Source organism: Vombatus ursinus, unplaced genomic scaffold (genome assembly GCF_900497805.2).
Source record: "Vombatus ursinus unplaced genomic scaffold, bare-nosed wombat genome assembly UNPS02009205.1, whole genome shotgun sequence".
NCBI lineage: Eukaryota > Metazoa > Chordata > Mammalia > Diprotodontia > Vombatidae > Vombatus > Vombatus ursinus.
Genome location: NW_020948983.1, coordinates 17561219 through 17584986, shown reverse-complemented (window position 1 = coordinate 17584986; position 23768 = coordinate 17561219). Strand labels below are relative to the sequence as shown.

Genomic DNA, 23768 nt, shown 5'->3' with positions numbered 1-23768 from the left:
CTAAGTGTAGAGTGAGAGAGGTGCCAAAGAAAGAAAGAGAAAGTTAGAGAAGTTAGACACCATTTGCACTGACACAATGTCAATGGGAAACTCAATTAGAGGGTAATATGAAGTAAGATCTTTAATTTCCCAAAAGGGCAGGAACATAGAATTAGTATTGGTTTTTTTTCAAGCGGAGACAACATCAAGTCCTCAACTTCAACAGCCATCAAAATGTCTAACATGGGTCAAAAGAAAAGCTTAAACTTAAGAAAGTTTAAACATTTCAAACCTCACTGGAAGAAGAGGAGAATAGAAAGATACCTAAAGTTGTGAACTCCACTTGGAGAAATGCTTGTTTCTTCATCAAGAAGTTAAAGTTAGTTTTGAGATTTCTAAGATTTATTTCATAGATGTTTATGTTCTTGTGGCTGTGCAAAAGTAGCTAGAATCATGTAGCAATATTTAAAATTGAGCAATTCATCTTGGGTTTGATAAATTACTGTATGTAGCATAGTTGATCTGTGCTCTGAATGGTAACTACTTAAAAGATATTTTAATTTCTTTAATTTCTATTTTAATTTCAAGGTAATCCAGGTAATTAAATTCTACCAGATCATTCATAGATCACAATAATCCCCTTTTAAAATATTTCTCATTTTTCTAAATTATTTACTTTTGACTTAAGCTTCTTTCTAAATTGGAGAGTTGTGCTAGGAAGTTCTGTGCTAGGAAGTTCTCAGGTACCAGATATGCCTCTGAAAATCCAAACTGCGAAGCTGCTTATAAAAATGACAATCCTACCTAAGGTAATTTACTTATTCAGTGCCATACCAATCAAACTACCAAAAAATTATTTTATAGAGTTAGAAAAAATGATCACAAGATTCATTTGGAATAACAAAAGGTCCAGAATATCAAGGAAACTAAAATGCAGGGGAAGGTGCCCGAGCCATTCCAGATCTTAAATTGTATTATAAAGCAGCAATCATCAAAACTGCTTGGTACTGGCTAAGAAATAGAGTGGTAGATCAGTGGAATAGGTTAAGTAGGCAAGACATAGTGGTCAATGAGTATAGTAATCTATCATTTGATAAACCCAAAGACCCCAACTTCTGGGATAAGAACTCACTCTTTAACAAAAACTGCTGGGAAAACTGGAAAAGAGTATGGCAGAAACTAGGCATAGATTGAAATCTCACACCATATACCAAAATAAAGTCAAAATGCATTCATGATTTAGATATAAAGGCTGATACTGTAAGCAAACGGGGAGAGCAATAAATAGTTGCTCAGATTTATGGAGAACTGAAGAATTCATGACCAAACAGGAGATAGAGAATATTACGAAATGCAAAATGGATAACTTTGGTTACATTAAGTTGAAAAGTTTTTGCACAAAGCCAATGCAACCAAGATTAGAAGGAAAGTAGAAAATTGGGAAAGAATTTTTACAATCAGTGTCTCTGATAAGGGCCTCATTTCTAAAATATAGAGAGAATTAAGTCAAATTTATAAGAATACAAGTCATTCCCCAATTGATAGATGGTCAAAGGATATGAACAGGCAGTTCTCAGATGAAGAAATTAAAGCCATCTATAGTCATATAAAAAAAATGGTCTAAATCACTATTGATTAGAGAAATGCAAATCAAGACAACTTTGAGGTACCACATCACACCTATCTGATTGGCCAACATGACAAAACAGAAAAATGATAAATGTGGGAGAAGATGTGGGAAAATTGGAACACTAATGCATTGTTGGTGGAATTGTGAAATGATCCAACCATTTTGGAGAACAATTTGGAACTATTCCCGAAGAACTATAAAAATGTGCATACCCAGCAATAGCACTTCTAGGGCTATATCCCACAGAGATCATAAAAATGGGAAAAGAACCCACATGTACAAAAATATTTATAGCAGCTCTTTTTGTGGTGGCAAAGAATTGGAAATTGCAGGGATGCCCATCAATTGGGGAATGGCTGAACAAGTTGTGGTATATGAATGTGATGGAATACTATTGTGTTATAAAAAATGATGAACAGGCTGACTTCAGAAAAACCTGGAAAGACTTGTATGGTCTGATGCTGAGTGAATACTGAAAGATTGAGCCTTATGAGAAATAGGGGGTTAGGTTACCATGACCACCAAAAACTGTAATCTTTCACTAGAGATTGCTGAAAATACAATACATAACTGACCACCACCAACAACAATGGAAAGATCAATGCAGGAAACAGGGACGGTGGACAGAAAGCTAATCTCAGGGTCAGATAAAGATCTGGCTTCAAGTCCTGCCCCTGAAACATACTACAGCCAATCCTTAACTTTTGCAGGGGGTAACATTTCTAGAACGTTGTACACAATAACAGCCACATTGTGCGATAACTAATATTGATAGACTTAACCCTTCTCAGCAATACAAGCATCTAAGACATCTCCAAAGGCCTCATGATAGAAAATGCTATCCACAAAGAAGAAAGAACTATGGAGTTTGAAGGCAGATCGAAGCATGCTATTTGCTATTTTTTTTTCTATTGTGTTTTGTTTTCTCTTTCTGGTGGTTCCTTCTATGGTTCTAATTCTTACTTACAACATCACTAATGTGAAAATATGTTTAATAGGAATGTATATGTATAACCTATATCAGATTGTGTGCCATCTTGGGGAGGGAGCTGGGAAGGGAGGAGGAGAAAAATTTAAATCTCAAAAGCTTATGGAAGTGATTGTTGATAATTCAAAATAAATTAATTAAAAACAAAACCAACCTGAATCTTACTTTTCACTGTGTCAGATGGTAGTGTGAGGGCTTGGTATTAATGGTACTCTCTATCTTGGTTGCCCTCTGAAAACCAAGGGAGAGGTTGCTAGGACTTTAGTCCCTGCTGTTGGAAGACACTGAAATTGGCAATGTCTTGATATCACATCTGACCCTCTGACCCTCTGTCTCTATTGCACATAGCCATGAAAATGTGCAGTTGCCAATGAAAAAGTGAAAATGAGGTTACTAATAAAATCACTGGAATGCATGAAGTCTTGAAGGCTGCAACGTTGAAAATCAACTGTATGTGAAATGAGGCAAGTAACTTAACCTCTAACTGGCCCAGCTAATTCCAAGAGTATAAATTACAAAGTAATTGCTTATCTACATTCATAAAAAGTTTCCTTATATGGAGTTCCCTACACCAATGAAATCACAGGTCCATTAAAAAAAGTTTAATTGAAAAACAAAGCAAAACAATAACAATTCTGGACAAGAGAAAATGAAATACACATCCTCCATTACAATAGAGAGGTGGGTGACTACTAGGACAGAGTATTGTAAAAATTGTTAGATAAGGTTTCTGTATTGCAGGTTGTTGGGTGAGAGATAACTAATTTCAGGATTAATATATTTTAAATATATTACAATAATTTTTGAAAATCATACAAATATGAGTTATCATTATGATTTTATTCATGCAAATAATTGTATATGTATGAGATACTTCTATTAGTCCATAAGCTTTATGAGAGTAGGTAATTCTATTTCTTACCTAGCACCTATCATAGTGCTGTACATATGAGCCATATAATAAAAGTTTATGGAATTTTTTAATGTGGAGCTCATGACTGCAGCAAAGGAGAGGAAGATTTGAGAATCATCTGTATAGATAGGATAATTGAAGCCTCAGCAGTGGATGAAATTTCTATGGGAAAAAGAACACTTAGGGTTGAGTGCTGGAATAAGAGGAGCCATTAAAACTGAAAGAAAAGGAGGGATCACAGTTAGCAGAGACCAGAAGAGGAAAAAGTATAATGGAAACAAAATGATGAGTTATATGTCTGACTCTCAATATGAATCTCAGAACAATCTTTGAATCAGAAATTCAGGGTAGTATAGTGTCTGAATTTTGAGTTGGGAGATCTGAATTTAATTCCTCACCATAAAGTATACTAGCATGACCATTGGAAAGTCATTTAACTTCTCTCTACCTTAGGTTCTTCATATGTAAAATGTGAATAATAATCCTTCTACTACCTACTTCATAGACCGGTTGAGGGGAAAGTGCCTTGTAATCATTATTATATATTATAAATGAGAATTCTATGAGGAAGGCAGCCTGACTTGTATTTGAATGACCTTAATGACCTTAATGTCAGAGCCTTTTATGGAAAACTCAAATACCAAGTATTGCCATAGCACCCAAGACACCTGGGGGAAACGAGAGGTAGATACTGAACATTGCTCCCCTCTGGTCTCTACCTTCCCCTGCACTTCTGTCATTCAACATGTGACTGAAGACACACAGAGACATTCCCATCCACACCAGACAAACTTCTTGAGAAACTTAGCCACACCCATCCCAAGCCCACCTGGGTTTGTGCAAACAAATACACTAAAAGGGAATTGAGCCTCATTCTTCTTCCCGAAATCGCCCCAGAAGTGTCACTGTATACCACCAGAACATGAGAATGTCAATTCTAATATATATTTTTTTGCCTAGTCCTCACTTCTATGTGGCACTTCTCTAATTTCACTGGTAACAGTGAGAGAGTGTTGAGAAGGTGGTCAATAGTATTAAATGATTCAGAGATCTAGAAGTGTGAAAACAAAAGGAAAAATTGTAGAATCAGGCTAAACAAAGGGCATGTGAATTCCTTAGTGTTTCATATGTCCAATCCTGGAGGGAAATTAAGAACAACAATCACTGCCAAGAAGCAGAGCATTCCCCAGGGAAATCTGGCCAGTTGGAAGAAGCTGGTGGCTTGAGGCTCAACCACTGTCATTCATTGCCATGAAAGTACTGTATTAAAGACATTGATTCTGATTAGAAGTTAGGATCTTAAGATCATAGATTCAGAGCTGGAAGGGTCCTTTGAAGTCATCTTGTCCAATGCCCTGGCTTTACAGATGAAGAATTGAGTCTCAGAGAGTTGAGACTTGTCCAAGGTCAGCCAGATTGTAAGTGGATGAATCAGATACTCTCACTGCAAGGCTAGCACTCTTCCCATTATAGCACAGTACCTCTCTGAAGTCTAGGTAATATCCATAATGGAAACTCTTGGATTCCACATAACACTTTAAGTGCCCCTTCTAATGATCGTTTAACAGTTTCTAGTTCAGGGAATCTATGCTAGTGTCTGATCCCTCTATTAGGCTACATCAGTGCAGGAACTATTTTATATCTAAACTTTTTAATCTTCCCCAGAACGGGTTCTGTACTCAATAAATGTTTAACTGAAGGAGTGGATTCTATGAGAATTTGTACTTCCTTTTATGTGTCTGCATATTATTTCCTTTTAGTTTTGCTAGAGGGAAGGACTCCCATTCTAGAATTGTAGGGTTTGATTAAAGAAAAAAGATCTGTGTCCATCTTATCCTGCATGATTTTATATACTTGGTTAATAACTCTTCTCAGGTCCCATCTTTCCATACTGAGGATACTTTCTTTTCTTTCATAAATCCCCTATAATCTGTGCATATATTGAATGCTGACCCATCCCATTTTTAGTGACTCTTCCATGCTTCTGATGCTTGGGCTGTATGCCTATGATTTCTCTCCTCTTAAGAAACGTCTCCATAAGTGGTCTGAGATGGGAGCGAGATACTGGCTGCAGTTTGGGAGCTCCTGGGATGAAGGAGACAGCCTCATCTAGGAGATCTAAAGGGTGGATATAGTCCCCTGGGAGAGCTAGTAGTATGAATAGGAAGACCCAGCCAGTGTTGTCTTTTGAGAGGAGATGCTACCTGCAATTGGGGAGCCCCAGCCTGATGGAGCAGAGACTTCCAGAATTCGGGAGTGAAGGATATTTGGAAAGAAAGGGGGAGAGGGGACCACAGGATCATGGCAAATCATAGGCAGAATGACTATATAGTAGGATGTGCGATGTTGAGGGGATGGTCAAGGTTGGTTTGGAGGTGGGAATGCCAAAGTCACTTCTCTGCGGATTTCGGTGCTAGGAGAAATGGGCTGGCGGGGAGCCAGACTGCTCCTTCTTGAAGGAGAGGGCACACAGATTCTGCCTGCAGTCTTGGTCCTCCAGGTCCTTTGGCCAGAGAAACCACGCAGCTCCAGCCACTGCGCTGCTGCAGTGCGATTCTCCATCGCCCCACTCTCCCCCACCCCCAAACCTCACCCCATCCCATCACTCACCACTCCCAGCTCTCCCTTCTCCACGAACATTTCCTTTCCATGGTTCCCGGCGAACGCCCCGCCTCCAACGCTACCCCTCCCAGCCCCGCCTCCAGCGCCTTATAACCCGGGTGCTCAGAGCCCCGATCAGCCTAGGCTTTTGCTCAGTAGCCTCGCTGTCACCTGCAAGATGAGCTTCAGCTCAGACCATTATCTTTGCTCCTCCTCCTACAGGAAGGTGTTTGGGGATGGCTCACGCCTCTCCTCGCGTTTCGGGGGCAGCGGTGGCGGGAGCTTCAGGTCACAGTCTCTGTCCCGCTGCAATGTTGCCTCGGCGGGTACCTGTTCCGCCTCCCCTTCTTTGGGGCTGGGGCTGACCTACCGCCGGACTGGGCCCGACAGCCTGGACCTGAGCCAGGCAGCAGCTCGCAACAACGAGTACAAGATCATTCGCACCAACGAGAAAGAGCAGCTGCAGGGCCTCAACGACCGCTTTGCAGTGTTCATCGAAAAGGTGCACCAGCTGGAGACCCAGAACCGTACGCTTGAGGCTGAGCTGGCAGCACTGCGGCAGCGCCACGCCGAGCCCTCGCGCGTTGGCGAGCTGTTTCAGCGCGAGCTCCGGGAGCTCCGGACGCAGCTTGAGGAGGCTAGCTCCGCGCGGACTCAGGCGCTGCTGGAGCGGGACGGGCTGGCCGAGGAGGTGCAGAGGTTGCGGACGCGTTGCGAGGAGGAGAGCCGCGGAAGAGAGGGCGCAGAGCGCGCCTTGAAGGCGCAGCAGCGAGATGTGGACGGCGCCACCCTGGCACGGCTGGACCTGGAGAAGAAGGTGGAGGCGCTATTAGATGAATTGGCCTTCCTACGGCAAGTGCACGAGGAGGAAGTGTCTGAGCTTCTGGCGACGCTGCAGGCATCGTCCCAGGCCTCGGCTGAGGTGGACATGACCGTGGCCAAGCCAGACTTGACCTCGGCGCTGCGGGAGATCCGTGCCCAGTACGAGTCTCTGGCCGCCAAGAACCTGCAATCCGCTGAGGAGTGGTACAAGTCTAAATTTGCCAACTTGAACGAGCAAGCGGCGCGCAGCACCGAAGCCATCCGAGCCAGCCGCGAGGAGATTCACGAGTACCGACGCCAGCTGCAGGCACGCACCATCGAAATCGAAGGGCTCCGAGGTGCCAATGAATCCCTGGAAAGGCAGATCCTGGAGATGGAGGAAAGGCATAGTGCTGAGGTGGCTGGTTTGCAGGTAAGTAGTGGTGGACTACATACTTCACTAGTGAGGCTTGCATGAGTGAAAGTGGAGGTCCATTAACACTGGTTTGTGCTTGTACCTTGGGCGACTGAAGGGTCCCCTATCCAAGTGATTGATCCTAATCCTCCTTTTGAAAGTCCAGCTCTTCTCCCTGACCCCTCCCAAAATGGACGTTGTCACACAATAATAGAGAGGAGCAGCCATTCTTTTCCTTTAGTATTGATTTTCGGAAAAATACGATGGAGTAAAAAACTAAACTAGCAGCCTACCACACCCTTCTCCCAACGTAGACAAAAGTGGTTATATTAAAGAAGAGGTGGGGATGAAAAGCGAAAAGAGTGATTGATCATTCACTTTCCTTTGCCTTTCACACTCCTAGAGTCCGGGTCCCAATTTCTGTCTCTGGGGCAGCCCTTTTGCTAAGAGTCAGTATGGAGGCTGAGAGCTATAGGTTAAAAGGCAAAAAGGCGATGGCTGCTGTCCATGGTACTGTAGCAGTCTTAACCCCTTTCGATTTCCCTATCTCTAAGCAGTGATAGATATCATTCACCAGTGGAGTCTTGGATATGGCTCTCTAGACAATTGCCTTTTTCCCTTCCCACCCCCCAAACCCCCAGCTGTATATTCTTGGCCACCTGCGGTCGTTCATGGGAGTCATAAAATTTTTCTTTTGTTTAGTGCTTTTACCTTTCTTTGCATAGTCACAGTGAGATTCTGTTTTAAAACATCCTTTCCCCTGACTTTTACTTATTTATTTGTTTATTTATTGGTTGATTGTTGTAGCTCAGGAGCGGAACTACAGAGACTGGGGCTTCTTTGTTGTAGAGCAATTGTAGACATTTGCTTGTTTCTCTTCACCTGTCCTTTATGCTCCTGAAAAGATATTTCCTATTTGTTCCTCCCCCATGCCCAGCAAACAATGGCTACTGCATCTTCAGATTTGCTGTGGGATGTGTCTGGTTGACCAGGAAAGGGACAAAAGGCAACAGTATGGGGCAGGGAGGAGAGAAGTACTAGTAAAGAATGGTAATTCCGTGACTTTACTCAGGGGCACAATACAGCCTCATTAATTTGGCCTCCACTAATTCATAAATTTGGGATAATCACCCTGATTTGTGTTGAATTTTGCACCTTTACACTGTTTATGAAGAAAGTGTTTGAGAAAAATAATTTGTGTAAATAAGATGGGATCCATTTATTTGAAGAGCATAAACTGTTTTTAAGGTCTTTGAAACAATGTCTGCAAACATGCTACTACATTCTAATGAATCTTTCTTTATTCAATGCATGTAAAGTGAGTTATTTATGTTAAAATGTAAATTATTATTGTTATTTGTTCAAGTAGGTCTGGGGAGTATCTCTATTTTATCTTCCACTAGTAATTAGTGTGAATACATAAAAATAAAGTTGAACTGCATCACAAAATCCTAAAACCCAAGCTTTCTACTAAATATCTGGCTCTGTTCCCAGGCATTCTAAATTCATGAAATGCTACTATAACTGGAGTCTAGACGGCATTTCTTCTTCCTAGATTCTAGGGAGAAGGACTAGGTGACCCTTGAAAGTCTAACTTTGTTACTCTACGAAAGGGAGGTGCTCCAGCTAGCAATTTTAAGACACTTGTCCTTTCTGTTTGGTACCATGGTATCCTGTTGGCTAGCATAACTACTGCTTTTCCTTCCTTGGCCTGGTGGTGGAAAGAAAGAGGAAGGGGTGGTATTTGTGATGCTGGTTGTCTGTTTTGCTTTGAAAGGCTTTCAGGGTCACACAATAGCATGGGCAGCCAGACCTGGGTCTGCAGAAAAAAAATGCGGCATCTGCAGCTCTGCAGTGCTGCACCCCACCCCACCCCTCCTCCCTCTGCCCCAGCAATTCCTTTCAGGACTAAGTGGAATGGCTCATGGGAGTGGAGTGAGATATTAAGACAGGCAGTCCTGAGCTATTTCATTTTTCTTGGGTGTGGCTCATAGGCCCACCTGGCATGCTGGGAGAGCTGAAGCTGCTGGCTATTGCCTTGGTCAAGAAACAATAATATCTTCTTTCTCGAGAAATTTCCATAACAGGTCAAGTCAAAGCACCATGATTTCCTAACTGAGATTCAACTGTTCTGCATATATTTTTTTCTTTTTTTCCTCCACTGCAGAAGAAAGGATGCCACTGCCTTTTCTTCTGCTTCAAAGAACAACCAACCAGTCAGTGTATTTTCCAGCAGCCTAATGCACATCTTACTTTATAAGCTTGTCCTTACATAGAGGTAGGGGAAGGACACAGAAAAACAAAGTTAACAACTATACAGTGAACCCTACTGTACATTCAGCACCATGCTAGATATAAGGGAAAAAGAAGTATTAGGTCATGATCTCTATATTATAACTGTGGAGACAAAATTCACATGTATGAAACAAAGAATAACTCAAGATGATATAATCAAGTGAACAATAGTGTGACACAAACTAGGAGTGGTGGGGTAGCTCAAGGGAGGGAAGGACCATTGTTATTAAGGCATGTCACAAGTCAAATACAACCACCTCTTTTCCTTGAGAGCATTCCCATTCATTGTAGAGGGGAATTTCAATCCCTGTATCATTTCTCCCATTTTCTTCACATTGTTGGAATGAATGCAGAGCCTTATGGAAGAGCAAAGGGACATTCTCAGATAGAGCTCAGTGACCCAGCCAAATAATAAAAAGGTGACCCCAGGTCTTTGAGAGGTGAAATTGCTTCCTTGAAAGACTTTGCTGATTCTTCTTATTTCATAGTCTCTGGGGGGAAGTGTAATGGCTGCTGTGCTCTCACCAGGATGAAACTGGAGCTTAGCCTAATTAAATTGCATGTGGGGTCTATCTGCTGAAAGTGATAGGGCGGGGTAAGGGAGAAGTGGCAGCATGTAAATATAGAGCCAGAGAAATCTATCTTTGAAATTACAAGCCAGGACAGAGGATGTGTTTGTTTTCTGCTTACTCATGGACCTTTGTTCTACTTAATTCCATTGCCTGAATCACCCAGAGTGATCTTTCACATTTAGAAATTCTCTTATTCTTATACTCTGGATATACCTTACCCTTTGTTTCTGGAAAACAAAGGAAGAAAGGAGAGTTCTTTTCCAAAAGGACATATCCTCCTTGTCCTCAATTCATTACTTATGGGTTAGGGAGACATAATTTACAGAATGACAGCTCTTATCTGACAAAGGTGTGGTCTCAACAGAAGCTGAGAATGATATCCCAAATAAATAGAGATGTCTCTTGTTGCTCTTTCATCCTTTTCACCATCATCACCTTTCTCTGTTTTATTCACCTTCCAGCCTCTAGCTTTTAGTGCTGGTATCAGTGATTTAAAAAAGAGGTTTTTTAAGGTGATATAAAATCTTCCACTCAACTCCCTCAGGCAGAGCCTGAAGCTCCACAGCCCAGGGGAGCAGACTACTGAAACTATACAGTAGTTTTTCATGTGGGCAACACTATCTTATTCAGGATAAGTGCTGAGTTATCTTCACACGGTATTTTTAAAAATCTATTCAAGTATAAATAGGAAACTAAGAAGAGGGAAGAAGAGAGAGTCAGATCAACTGTCAAAAGCATTTCCTGCTACTGAGCAAAATTTCACCTTTTGTCATAACCTAAGCCTCTACAAATAAGTAGACCACCTGATGCAAATTAAAGTTACTAACCCTAACTCTCACTTCTACCTTCAAATGATTCATCAACCTCACCTATAGAGAAAGTACAGTACAAATAGGCAGGGAACAAAAAAAAATCCATGAAAAGCCAAAATAGATGTCACAGAAAGCCCACAGTTTATATACTGTAATTCATACACTGATATGTTCCCAAATCTTCCACAACCTTCTTACACTTTACATACAATATCTGATTCCAAAGCCCATAACAGATTAGGAAAAAGCAAATGATCATGCTGCCACATCCCGACAGAAAAGTGATGGACTAGATGCAGACTGAGACATATTTTTTTTTTGGACAAGGACAATGCTCTTATTAACAAAGCAGTGAAATTAAGCAAAACATGCCAGCACTTTGATGATGTCTAACAGCATATGTCTCATTATGTGTCTGTTTTATACTACTTTACTGCAGGAAGGCAGGTGGCTTAGTGGGCTGGAAAACCCATCTTTGTGGGTTCAAATCTGACCTCGGACACATGCTAGCTGTGTGACCCTGGGCAAGTCACTTAACCCTGTTTGCCCCAGTTTTCCATCTGTAAAATGAGTTGGAAAAGGAAATGGCAAACCACTTCAGTATCTTTGCCAAGAAAACCCCAAAGAGAATCACAGAGAGTCAGTCACAACTGAAAATGACTCAACAACAACGTGGCAGGAAAGGCTATAGGCCTCTAGAGTCCATTGGTGATTGCATAAATACTGATGTCTTTATATTGCCATGGTTGTTATGATAGTTCACTTGGTTCTGTTTATTTTGCTCTGCATTAGTTCCTTTTAGTATCCCCAAATTTCTTTAAATTCCTCATATTAATCATTTCGTACTCTAGTATTTTGATGGCTCATGGTATCTCATTGATGTATCTACTCCTTTAGTTAATGCCAATTACAACCCATTCATGCCAGTCCATCCTGTTCAACACATCCATACATACCCATAAAAGACACTCCCCCTGCCATGATTTTCTAGGGGCTTTCCTTATCTTGACATTACATAGATAGTAATGGAGATTGTCCTGTTATCCCTTGCTCTTGTTTTGTGATTAGCACATGTCTTATGTAGTCAGCTCTTTCTTTAATGACCTTTAAACCACTTTTCCAGCATCATTTGTTTGTTGTAATGTATTACAATCTGCTCACATCCACCATGTGCTTTCCCATCACCCTTTGAGTGATTATCACCTTCAGTTCTTTAAAAACCATAATATTCCATGACACAAGTATATGTTACTAGAAGAATATTGGTATTAAAAAGATGGTCTTTGTTTCATGGAGAAGCTTGGAGTAGTGGTAGTGGGGTTATTAAAAGAATTATTCAATTTCCCAAAGGCAGTCTATACCACTTTCCTTCATCTTTTCAGTTCTAGACTTAGTTCATCACATATTTGTAATATCTGTCCAAGATATGTGTGTGTGTGTGTGTGTGTGCATGTGTGTGCACACACTTCAATGGACAAGCTCTATGGATTGTCATTTTCTACAACACAATCGGGATAAAAGAATTCTTCATTCACTTGATTTTCCCTGTGTGAATAGTTAAATCAGATTTGTGTGTGTGTGTGCGTATGTGTGTGTGATTATAGATCTCATTTATTAAGTTCTACAATGTTTTCGGACTTGATCCAGTATCATTTACAAATAAGAGCATCTGAAGGATCTCATCATCTATAGAAGACCCCTTCTATCTCTATATCTATGACATCTCTGATCTTTCAGATGTCTTAAGAAACCAATCCTCAAAAGCTTCAAAATGGATCTCTTCTATGGTATGCTTGATTTAGTCCAGCTGGTTTTCCCATCTTTATTTTCTTCAGTGTGATTCTCAGTTCCTCAGATAACACCTCATTGTTTCTTTCAGCATAATAATGATGTCATTTTGGTTCCCTTTGAGAATGAAGGACAACGATCAACCAACCAACCATTCTATTATATTCATGGACCATAGTTTGTTCATCTGCTCCCTGATTGATGGGTACCCACTTTGTTTCTAGATTTTGGAACCTCAAAAAGTGTTCCTTATGAATATTTTTGTATATATGGTATCTTTCCTTCTATGTTTTTACTTCCTTTGGGCATATGCCTAGTAGTAATATTGCTGGGTCATAGTGTGTAGTCAGTCGTTACTTTTATTAAATAATTGTAAATCAACATATAGAATGGTTGGACCACTTCACAGTTCTACTAACAATATGTTAGAATGACTGTGTTTCCACAGCCCTTCCAACATGGCTTACATTGTCTTTAACATGCAAGCTCTCATTTGACTTTATGATAGATAAAGAGATATATCTTTGGTTCCAGTTCCTTTTGTGAAATGGTGCCTATGGTGAGAATGTTTTATCCTTGTATACAATATTCACTTTTGACTAAGAGAGACTGTTATTAGATTAATATATTTTAATTTTTTAAAAGATAATTTTCTTTGAAAGTTTTACATTGGGAGAAAAATCTGATAAAACATAGTACAACCACATAATTAGTCAACTAATCATATTAATAATCATATTAAATATATAAATAATAATTTTTATTTATACAATATACAATATATAATGTATTTATATAATAGAATATATAAATATAATATGCAAATATAATTACATAACATTATAATTATTTATAATAATTATTAATAATCATATTGAACCTATAAGTCACATAAAATAATCATATTAAAATATATATATACTTTAAGAAAATATTACTCTTTACCTCCTATGGTCCCCTTTTGTATGTATACATATAATTTTTTTGGTGTTTTTTATGTTGTTGTAATGGATATATAGTGGATGTTGTCCTAATTATACTTTTTTTTGCTTTGCATCATTATGTCTCTTTCCATATTTCTTTGAATTCCTCAAATCTGTCATTTTAAATAGAGGAATAATATTTTTATCATTTTTGTTTTTTATCAATTAAATTTTTAAAATTTATTGTAATGTTCATTTTTTAAATTTTGAATTCCAAATTCTCTCCAGTCTTTCCCCAACCCATTGAGAAAGCAAGCAATATAGTATCAATCATAAATGTGAAGTCATACAAAACGTATTTCCATATTACCCATATTGCAAAAAAAAAGCAAGTAAAGTAAGTGAAAAAAGATTCATTATTTTTATGTATCATGATTGGTTTAACAATTTCCTATGGATAATTTTTTTTTAAGAAAATGAGGGGGAAAGCTGGGGAAAAGTTATGGGGAACCAAAGTAGCACAGTGTACTGGGTTGAGAATGCTCAAAGAATTGATTTCTAAACTCAGCACTATCACTAATTGTGATCTTTGAAAAGTCACTTGACCTCTCTGAACCATTGGCTCCTCCTCTGCAAAATGAGAGGGATTCGATTTAATAGCTTTCCAGCAATAACATTCTGAAATTTATGTCCCCATACTATCCAGAACCCATGTGAAAGTCCTTTTTCCATATGAATGAGATTTTTAGGTAGCCAAGGTAGGATTTGCTCTTTTAGTAGGTAGCTTTAATCTGAGGTTTTCAAAGCACCTTAAATATACAAAAGCACCTTATTTCCTGTTTTGAAAAGAAGGAAGGGGGAACAGAAGAGAAACCTCTTATCTCAGGGTATTTTGGAAAGCTGTGGCAAAGATGGAGCAGTGGATAGCATGTTGCACCTGGAGTCAGGAGGACCTGAATTCAAATCCAGCCTCAGACACTTACTATGTGACCCTGGGCAAATCATTTAACCCTGTTTGCCTCAGTTTCCTCATCTGTAAAATGAGCTGGAGAAGGAAATATCTTTGCCAAGAAAACCCCAAATGGAGTTACGAAGAGTGTAACATGACTAATTAAAAAAAAAAAAGGCAAATCAAAAATCATAGTCCTGAGTCTTCCATTTCAGACTAACCATGAAAAGATCAGGTTGTTTTTTTCCCCCGTCACATAATTTTCATTTCAGAAAAGGACCTATCGAGCTATTTCTTCAGCTTTGGTGGTATCAGTCTAAATCCATCATGTCACTTTCAGTAGCACCTTGAAATAAAATGCCCACTGCCTGAGTCTTCCTTGCTTTGTCTCCCATGATTCTTTAATGCTTTTAGAGCATTTTTTTGCTTCTAAGTAATTGGTATTTCTCCCCATTTACTTTTAAAGGTTTAATATTGATTGTTTTTATCCCTATTGGCCATCAAGGTCTATTCTCCACTGAGTTCTACTGTTTATAAAATAATTAATGGTGTAATTTAAGTCCTTTCAGCTGTTTCTTAGAGTTTGAAGGTTTGTACTTCTTGCAGCATCAACTATATTTTTCATCACCAAAGCTGGCTTTGTTGAACTCAGGACCAAGCAGTAGGAGATGTGAGTCTACCCAGCAAATGTAGTGTAGTATAGCTTAGATATCTCATGAACTGACCTGCATCACTGTTTTTTGTAAAATAATACTTAGTCTGTTGAATCTGCCATGTCTCTTAAACCACTGATGGGGCCATTGACAGTTGTCTTGACTTTTGTCTTGCCACTGGACTCTGATGATTCTGGAGGAGAGAATGAGGCTGATGACTTTGCGCAACTCTGCCACATTTAAATCCAATTCACAGGCAAGTCAAGACGTCACTCTTGTGATGTCATTGGTCCTCTTCGAGAACAAAGGATGAACAACAAATAAGCAACAACAAGTCACTTATACAACTATATGAAGTTAGCGACTTCAAATATCCAGCAAGTATCATGAACAACAAATTCAAAGTTTCTTTCTGGGCCTGGACTTGTAATTAGAAGAATTTGGAGTAGGACTCTAGACATTTAAAAAATATGTGTTGATTCGGTTTTAGTATTTGGCTAAAACAAGCTTTTCTATTCCATTCTTGACTCTTTTTACCAACTGAATAAAAGGCTGTTAGTAAAGACATTCTATAGCAGCTGTTGGGAAATGATTGTAAGGAAATCAAAATGTGAAAAAGATACAGGGCATCCTGGCTAGGCTTGTTGTCTTTCTGTCCCACTCTTATCCCAGTGGGAATTTCTTGATTCTGAATCCCTGATGGAGATTGTGGGGTAGAGAAAGGATATGTGATTATTGGATCTTTATTTTTCCTTTTAGAATGTAAGCTCCATGAGGGCAAGGACCATGCCTTAAAACTTTATATCTCTCTTTGGATTTAGAATAATGCACAGAATAAGCTCTTTTTTAAAAAATAAATTTTATTGATGCATTTTATTTTTACATCACTTCAATTTCCCCCTGGATCTCTCCTTCCTTGTTTTCCCAGAGAGGCAACCCATATAACAAAGAATTTCAGAGTGAACTTTTAATCAGTGCTTGTTGAATGAATAAATGGATGGATGTAATGTAATGAGACAAGCCAGGAGTGGGACAATCCATAGCTGCTATTGTGAATTTCCACAATGACCAGAATCATACACCCCAGGGGAGTACCACTGACTTTAGGTTGACTTGGGCTAATTGGTCAGGACTTCTCTTTTGCAGGATAGCATTGGACAACTAGAGAATGATCTGAGGAACACAAAGAGTGAGATGGCTCGCCACCTGCGGGAGTATCAGGATCTGCTCAATGTCAAAATGGCTCTGGATATTGAGATTGCAGCTTACAGGTAATGCCCAGCTCATAGTCAGTGCTGTTTGAGGGCAGAGCTCAGAGTGCCCTAGGTCACCAGAAGCATGAACCCAATGTGGATATTTGATTATATTCTCTCTTTCTGTTGGCTAAGTTAATATATAACAATGCCAACAGTCCTAATGAAATATTTTTGGGTGGCCTATACCTCTGTCTCTGCCTCCCCTTAAGTCTAATCTATTTTAGTCATGCCATTCTAGTCCTTGTAATAGATGTAAGTAGGCAAAAAAATTCCCACGTTGTCCATGTCCAGAAAATAGTGTCTCATTCAGCACCCTGGGTCTATCACCTCTATGTGAGAACATGAATAACATTTTTCTTCATGAGTCTTCTGGAATTGTAATTGATCTCTATACGGGCCGCACGCCGACCTTCTGCCAGTCGTGCGCCAGTACCTACTTCCCTTAAAAGAAGTACACCACCAGAGTCTTACCCACGCCTGGGTCCTCGGTTCTGAGCCAGATCACCACACAGAGACAAGCCATTGGGAGGCACCAACACCAGAGCTTTATTCAGAGGCCAACACAGCAAACCATCATAGCAAGCCCAAGCAGCAAGGCCAGAGCAACAGGGCAGGAGCCAGGGGAGAGCGCACGTGTGTGATCTGACCACGCTTGTTCCTAAGTACCTACTTAGCCCCTCCTCCCCAGCCCACTACTAGCCAATGATTGTAGGGTCAGATACCGGAAGGGGCTGTCTGAGTTTAGCACACCAAGGGGGAGGGAGTGACGTAGGAGGCCAGGATTGGATACAGGAAGGAGGCATCTGGGATTGACGCATAGACAAGAGTACGTGACCTAGGAAGTCAGACTCAGGAGGGGACTGGGTCAGTGCTGCACAAAGGGACCCGGAGGTCAGGAAGGTCACAAGAGGCATCTGGGGATGACGTTGCATATAGGGAGGGGACTAAGCAGAGGGAACTCAGTCCTCTGCCATCCCACTCCCACGTGGCACCGCCCCTTGCCTCAGGAGCTCAGGCTCGGCTACTTCCTTGCACCCAGCTTATCTCATAGCACTGCCCAATTGCCTCATGGCTTCTCCGTATCCAGCCCATCCCAGTACACACGACTCTGCCTACCACAGTCCCTGCCTCGACTTCCAAAATACCCAGATCTTACCTTACCCATGCCACAGCACCCAACCTGGCAGCTGCCAACATCAGACAGTCCCTCACAGATCTCTGCATTATCAGAGCTCTTAAGTCTTTCAAAGTTGTCTTTACAATTTTGTTATTGTAAAAATTGTTCTCATTCTATTCATTTCACTCTGCATCAGTTCATACAAGTCTTCACAGGCTTCTCTGAAACTCTAACTTTAATAATTTCTTATCATAATAATAATAACAACAACAACAACTAGCATTTATATAGCACCTGCAACGTGTCTGGAAATGTTATCTCATTTGATCCTCACAACAACCCTGGGAGGTAGGTGCTTTTGTTATCCCCATTTTATAGTTGAAAAAACTGAGGCAACCAGAGGTTAAATGACTTGCCCAAAGTGACAGAGCTATTAAGTGTCTGAGGCGGGAGTTGACTTCATGTTTTCCTGACTCCAGGCCCAGAGCTCTATCCACTGTGCCACATATCTCTCTCCTCATGGCACAACAATATTCCATTGTATTCATATATATTTTGTTCAGCCATTCCCCAATTGATGGGTACCTTCTTAGTTTCCATTTCCTTGCCACCATAAATCTTCTGTGTCTTCAGATTCTGGTTCAGCGAATAATTGTGAGACTTTATGTTAGGAAAGTGGAAAAAGATGTTAATAAAAAAATAATCTCTACCCTTAAATAGTTTATAGTTTAGTTGGGGAGACATAGAACATTTATAATTAACTGTGATACAAAATACATTTTTTTCAAGTATATAGTCCTGACTTTGAGTCAGGAAACAAAGTCCAATTGAACCTTTTCTGAATGGCTTGGGGTGGTGGTTTGACCTCTCAGTGACATTTTCTGTTAATCCTTCTCTCTGTTGCATTCACAGGAAGCTGCTAGAAGGTGAAGAGACCCGATTTAGTGCTGGTGGAATGACCATTTCAGGGCTGAATCCACCTCCTAATCCTGGTTATTTGGTATCATCCAGAATGTTTAGTTCAACTGCCTCAAAAGTGTCACCTCCTATATTGTCTAAGAAAGAGGAGAAGGAAGAGGAAGCTTCTAAAGTGGCCTCCAAGAAGGCTTCTCAGATAGAGGAGAGCTTTGCAGAAATAATGGAGGAAACCATAATCTCTACTAAGAAAACCGAAAAATCAAACCTAGAAGAAGTCACCATGTCAAGCCAAAAAATATAGTCAGTGCTTAAAAAAACAAACAACAATAAAAAACCAACCCTTAAATAGTAAGAAACTAATAGTTAAGAGGGAATAATATGCATTTGACCTTTTAAGTAGCTTTTTTTCCCAAACCAAACACCTGTTACGTACTATAAAATATCTCCAGGCTTTAGTCTCATTTTCAATCCTGAATTTTCTCTCAAGCAAGAAAAACTCACTTAGAAGCAGCAGCCTAACCTGTTAGGAGCTAACTATGGTCCTGGAGCAATCACAGAGAAGTTACCCAATATTATGCCCTTCTCATTCAGGCAGACAGATGATTCTGAGCCAGAGAAGGTGTCAACTGAGGTGCTAAATCTTCTGTGATCATTGTCATTTGCTATGAGCTAAAATTAAGCCCTACGTACACTCACCAGCCTCAGCCCACACCCAGTTCACTCATGCTCCTTAGATACATAACAAATCACTGCCAAAGATGAATCAACCTGCCCACATCCTAGATAAAGGCTGCTTAAAGCTGCTTGATACAGTGTTAACGTTGGCTCCTCAGGTGCTGCTCCAGCGCGTCTTCATTCAGAAAAAATAAAAGGCCAGTTAATATTCTTCCCTTTTATACAATTTCAGGATTTTCGAAAAAGAAAAGTTTGCCCTTGCAGCCCACTGTGCCCAGTGGGTGACTAGATGCATGGTGGTCATTTCTGTGATATATGTGATGACTTCTCATGACCATTTCACATCATCTAACATGTTGTAGTTAAAAAAGGAACTTGGCAATGAATGATGCATTTTGATAGTTCTCTTCCCCTCACATAAAAAATGCTAATCTTTCCTAGTTTGGTTAGTTCATGACTCAAATACATGTAGTCAAAAATTCACTGTGTTAGGAGTGTACGCTTTCACCTCAACTCTAGAAGCACATTAGTAATGATTCTAAGCTGTGAGCAGCCTGATAGATTTAGGATAAACTAGAAGAGACATATTTCTAAGAATGAAGCAGCCAAGGACTCCATTCATCTGTGATTATTCATTTGTGATGATGTAGCATTAGTCTGCCCATGGTCTCATGAGAAGACATATTGTCCTTTAGATAAAGTCACATTTGTATCTTTCCTTCCTTCCAACCGAGGTTCTAGTGAAGCCTTGTCTATCTATGTTCCCTTATAACCCAAGAGTCTCACTGCATATTTTATGTAACTGGGCCTCACTATGACACAAAGTACAGTTGAAGGAAACAATACAAATAACTCCTTTTCAGTCAATCAAAACCACCAGCAGATAGAAAAGAGGAAAAAATATGAACTTTCATTTCTTAAATTGTGCTCCACCCATAAATTGTCTTGACCTTGAATGCAGAGTTTTAGATGCCCCATTTTCCTGCCTGGGAAGTGGGTCCTATGTGGCCAACTCATTAAGTCTCCCTAGCGGAGCAGCTTCTGCATCTCATAGCCTTATTTGTGCCGACTGATACCTGCCAAGTATGATGTAGGAAAATAAAGCCCTAACTGCTTATGATAGCTTTCATCGCAGCTGAAGAGTTTTGCTTATCTCTTTTTACACATTTTCACTCCAGGGCTCTGTGGTGATAATTATGGTAGTTGTAGTTTCACTAAATTTTCCTGTCCTATTAAATTCAAGGGTTTAGAATAGTCATTTTTCTTCTCTCCCAACTTCTCTTCCTTCTCCCTTCTGCTGTAAGACACAAGTTAGTAAAAATAATAATTAAAAACCCCCCACACCTGAACTTTACTCTCATAGTCTGTGTTATTTGTGGTGTGTTATTCTGCTGAGGGGAGGGTTATTTTGGTCTGGCGAGACCACACCATTTTGATTGTCTTCTTGCAATGCAAGCATAGTTCAAACCACAGAGTACTCAGGAACTGGACTTTGGTCTGTATGGACACATTTTACTTCTCTCTACAAAAGCCCTGACAAACTGTTAATAGCTTCATTAATATAGCTACATGCATTAGAAATAATTGAACTCATTCATCTTTCCTCCAAAAAAACCCACCTATTCTCTATAATTCCTTAATTCTGTTCAGGGCACTACCAACCATTCACAGTCACCCAAGTTCATAGCCTCGAAGTTTTCTCTGCCCTTCCCTCTCCTTCACCCTCTATATCCTACTAGTTGCTGAGTCTTGTTCATTCTACCCTCATGACATTTCTTGTACCACCCTACCTCAAGCCCTGATCACCTTTACCCTGGACTACTATCACAACTGCCTCCTAATTGGACTTCCAGCTTCCAGGACCTCCACTCACTAATCCATTCTCCATAGATATGCCAAAATAATCTTCCTAAAGTACAAATTTGACTATGTCACTCCCTGCTCAAGAACTGTCAGTGGCTTCCTCTTGCCTCACCTTAGTATGTAAAGTCCTTTGCGACTTAGCTCCAGACCACCTTTCTGATCTTATTGTATTCCAGTCAAATTGGCCTATTTGCTATTCCCATCTCCCATCTCTGTGCTTTGCATAGGCTGTCCACCATGCCTGGAATGTATCCCCTTTTTACCTCTGCTTCTTAAACCTTAGCTTCCTTCAAGACTCAGCTCAGGTCCCATATCCTATGGGGAGACTTTTCTGATCTCCTTAGTTGTTAGTACCCTCTCTTTCCTTCTCAAATTATCTGTATACTTACATGTTTGCATGATGTATTTCCCTCCCTTAGTAGAATGTAAGCTCCTTGAGGGCAGTGACTATTTTTTATTTTGTCTTTGTATCTCCAGAACCTTTGCATGTAGCAGGCACTTAATAAATGATGATTAGACTGTATTGGAGTGGATTGATGAGAGCCACAATATACATCATGCTTTAGAATGCCTTGTCACTGGCAAAACCTCAAGCAGAGTGTGGATGATTTTCTTGGGGATGAATGCAATGTCACTTAGAAATAGTGATAGAAAAACAGTGGCTTAGGAAAAGGTTGGAACAAGAGCTTGGCTAATTTTGCCTTTTGAGACACTCCTGAGAATAAACATGATTCTAGCAGAAATCACCAGATAAAAATAGTCCTATAAGGTAAAGGCCTCTATCCCAGAGTCCTTTGTTTAACCCAGATATGTGACCTAACTTTGCAGAGTTCAGATGTTGTCTGCGCACAGAAATGGAAGATTTTTCCCAGGCCATTCCAGGTTCCAGATGGCCAATATGGGGGTAAATGGATGTCAGTCATGATTTGTATTGATAGGTAAAATAACATTTACATAGTAGTACTTTAAGGATTACAAAGCATTTTACATGTTATCTCACTTGATTCTCATAGCAATCCTCTGAGGTAGGTGCTATTATCATTTCCATTTTGCAGAAGGAGAAACTGAGGCTTAGAGAAATCAAGTGACTTGCTCAGGGTAACACAGCTAGTAAATGTCTGAGGCAGGATTGCACTTACTGACTCTAGGTCCAGCACTCTATCCAGTAGGCAGATAAATAATAGATCAAAGTCCAGTAATTAGGACTCTGTACTTGAGTATTAGACTTTGGTCTGTCACCTAGCTGCTTAGTTATAGCTTAGATTTTCTTACTCAAGAGGAAAAGTCTTTGTAGATGTCTTTATTCTCTTAATTTCATGCATCTAAGAGTATCTGTATACTACTTAAAGAGACTGATAGTAGTGCTAATGAGAAGTTAGATGCATAGTTATATAGTTATTTGTAATTCAAATGCTTTCTGAGAACTTGTTGAACTGGCATATCCTACCACTCAAACAGATTTTAAAAGGACATTTAGGTTGCTATTTCCGAGAATTATTTGTCCATTGAATCCATCTTTGCCAAGATCCTTCTCTAATCACATCAATGAAACCTCTGGCAATTATAACTGCTGACTATGGTAACTTTTTCTCATATTCTTGTATCTATTTCCCTAACCTCTCTCCTAACTTCTAGTCTCACATCTCCATCTCCATCTCAAATTGGATGTCCCATTGACATATTAAACTCAACAAGATCAAAAATGAACTCATTATTTCACCCTCCCTCCCTTCCCTCAGTTCCCCCTCCCCCCCTCTGAGTACCCTTCTCCTTACTATTTTCCCTATTATTGTCAAAGGCATCACCACTTCTCAGTCACCCATGCTCACAACCTAGATGTCATTCTCAATTCCTCGCTCATTGCCCCCTTTCCCATGTTCAATCAATGGTCAAGTCCTGTTGATTCTAACTTCACCACATCTCTTGTATACACACCCTCTCTCCTGACACTGCCACCATTTTAGCATCACCTTACTATTGCAATAGCCTTAACATTGGTCTTCCTGCCCCAACTCTCTCCCCACTCTGGCCCATCCTCCATTCGGCTCTTAAAGTGATGTTTCTAAAGCATACATCTGACTATATCACCCTCCCCTATTCAGTAAACTGGAGGGGCTCCCTATTGCCTCCAGGATCAAATATAAAAATTCTCTGTTAGGCTTTTAAAGCCCTTCCTAACCTGGCCCTTTCCAGTCTTCTTATACGTTACTCCCTCCACGTACACTGGCCTTGTTGTTATTCCCACAAGACAACTCCATCTCTCAACTCTGTGCATTTTTATTGGCTGTCCCCTATTCCTGGAATTTTCACCTTCCTCACTTCTGCCTCCTGACTTCACTGGCTTCCTTCAAGTCTCAGCTAAAATACCTCTTTCTGCAAAAAACCTTTCCTAGTCCTTAATCTTAGTGCTTTCCCTCTGACATTATTTCCAATTTATCCTGTATTTATCTTGTTTGTATAGAGAATTTGGTTTGTCTCGCTCCATTAGATTGTGAGTTCCAGGAGGGTAAAGACTTTTGCCTTTTTTTTTTCTCTTAGTATCCTTAGCATAGTGCCTGGCACATAGTAGGCCCTTAATAAATGCTTGTTCACTTGATTTGGCTTCTCAGTGAGTCATGTG

General features: G+C 40.1%; 1 protein-coding gene across 1 annotated transcript; it reads left to right on the top strand.

The window, feature by feature from the left end:
• Window positions 1–6289: 6289 nt before the first annotated feature.
• Window positions 6290–18911, top strand: INA (internexin neuronal intermediate filament protein alpha). Its single transcript, XM_027851442.1, has 3 exons — window positions 6290–7345; window positions 16466–16590; window positions 18605–18911. Exons 1-3 carry the CDS (start codon window positions 6290–6292, stop codon window positions 18909–18911), a joined length of 1488 nt encoding a protein of 495 aa, XP_027707243.1.
• Window positions 18912–23768: the final 4857 nt, after the last annotated feature.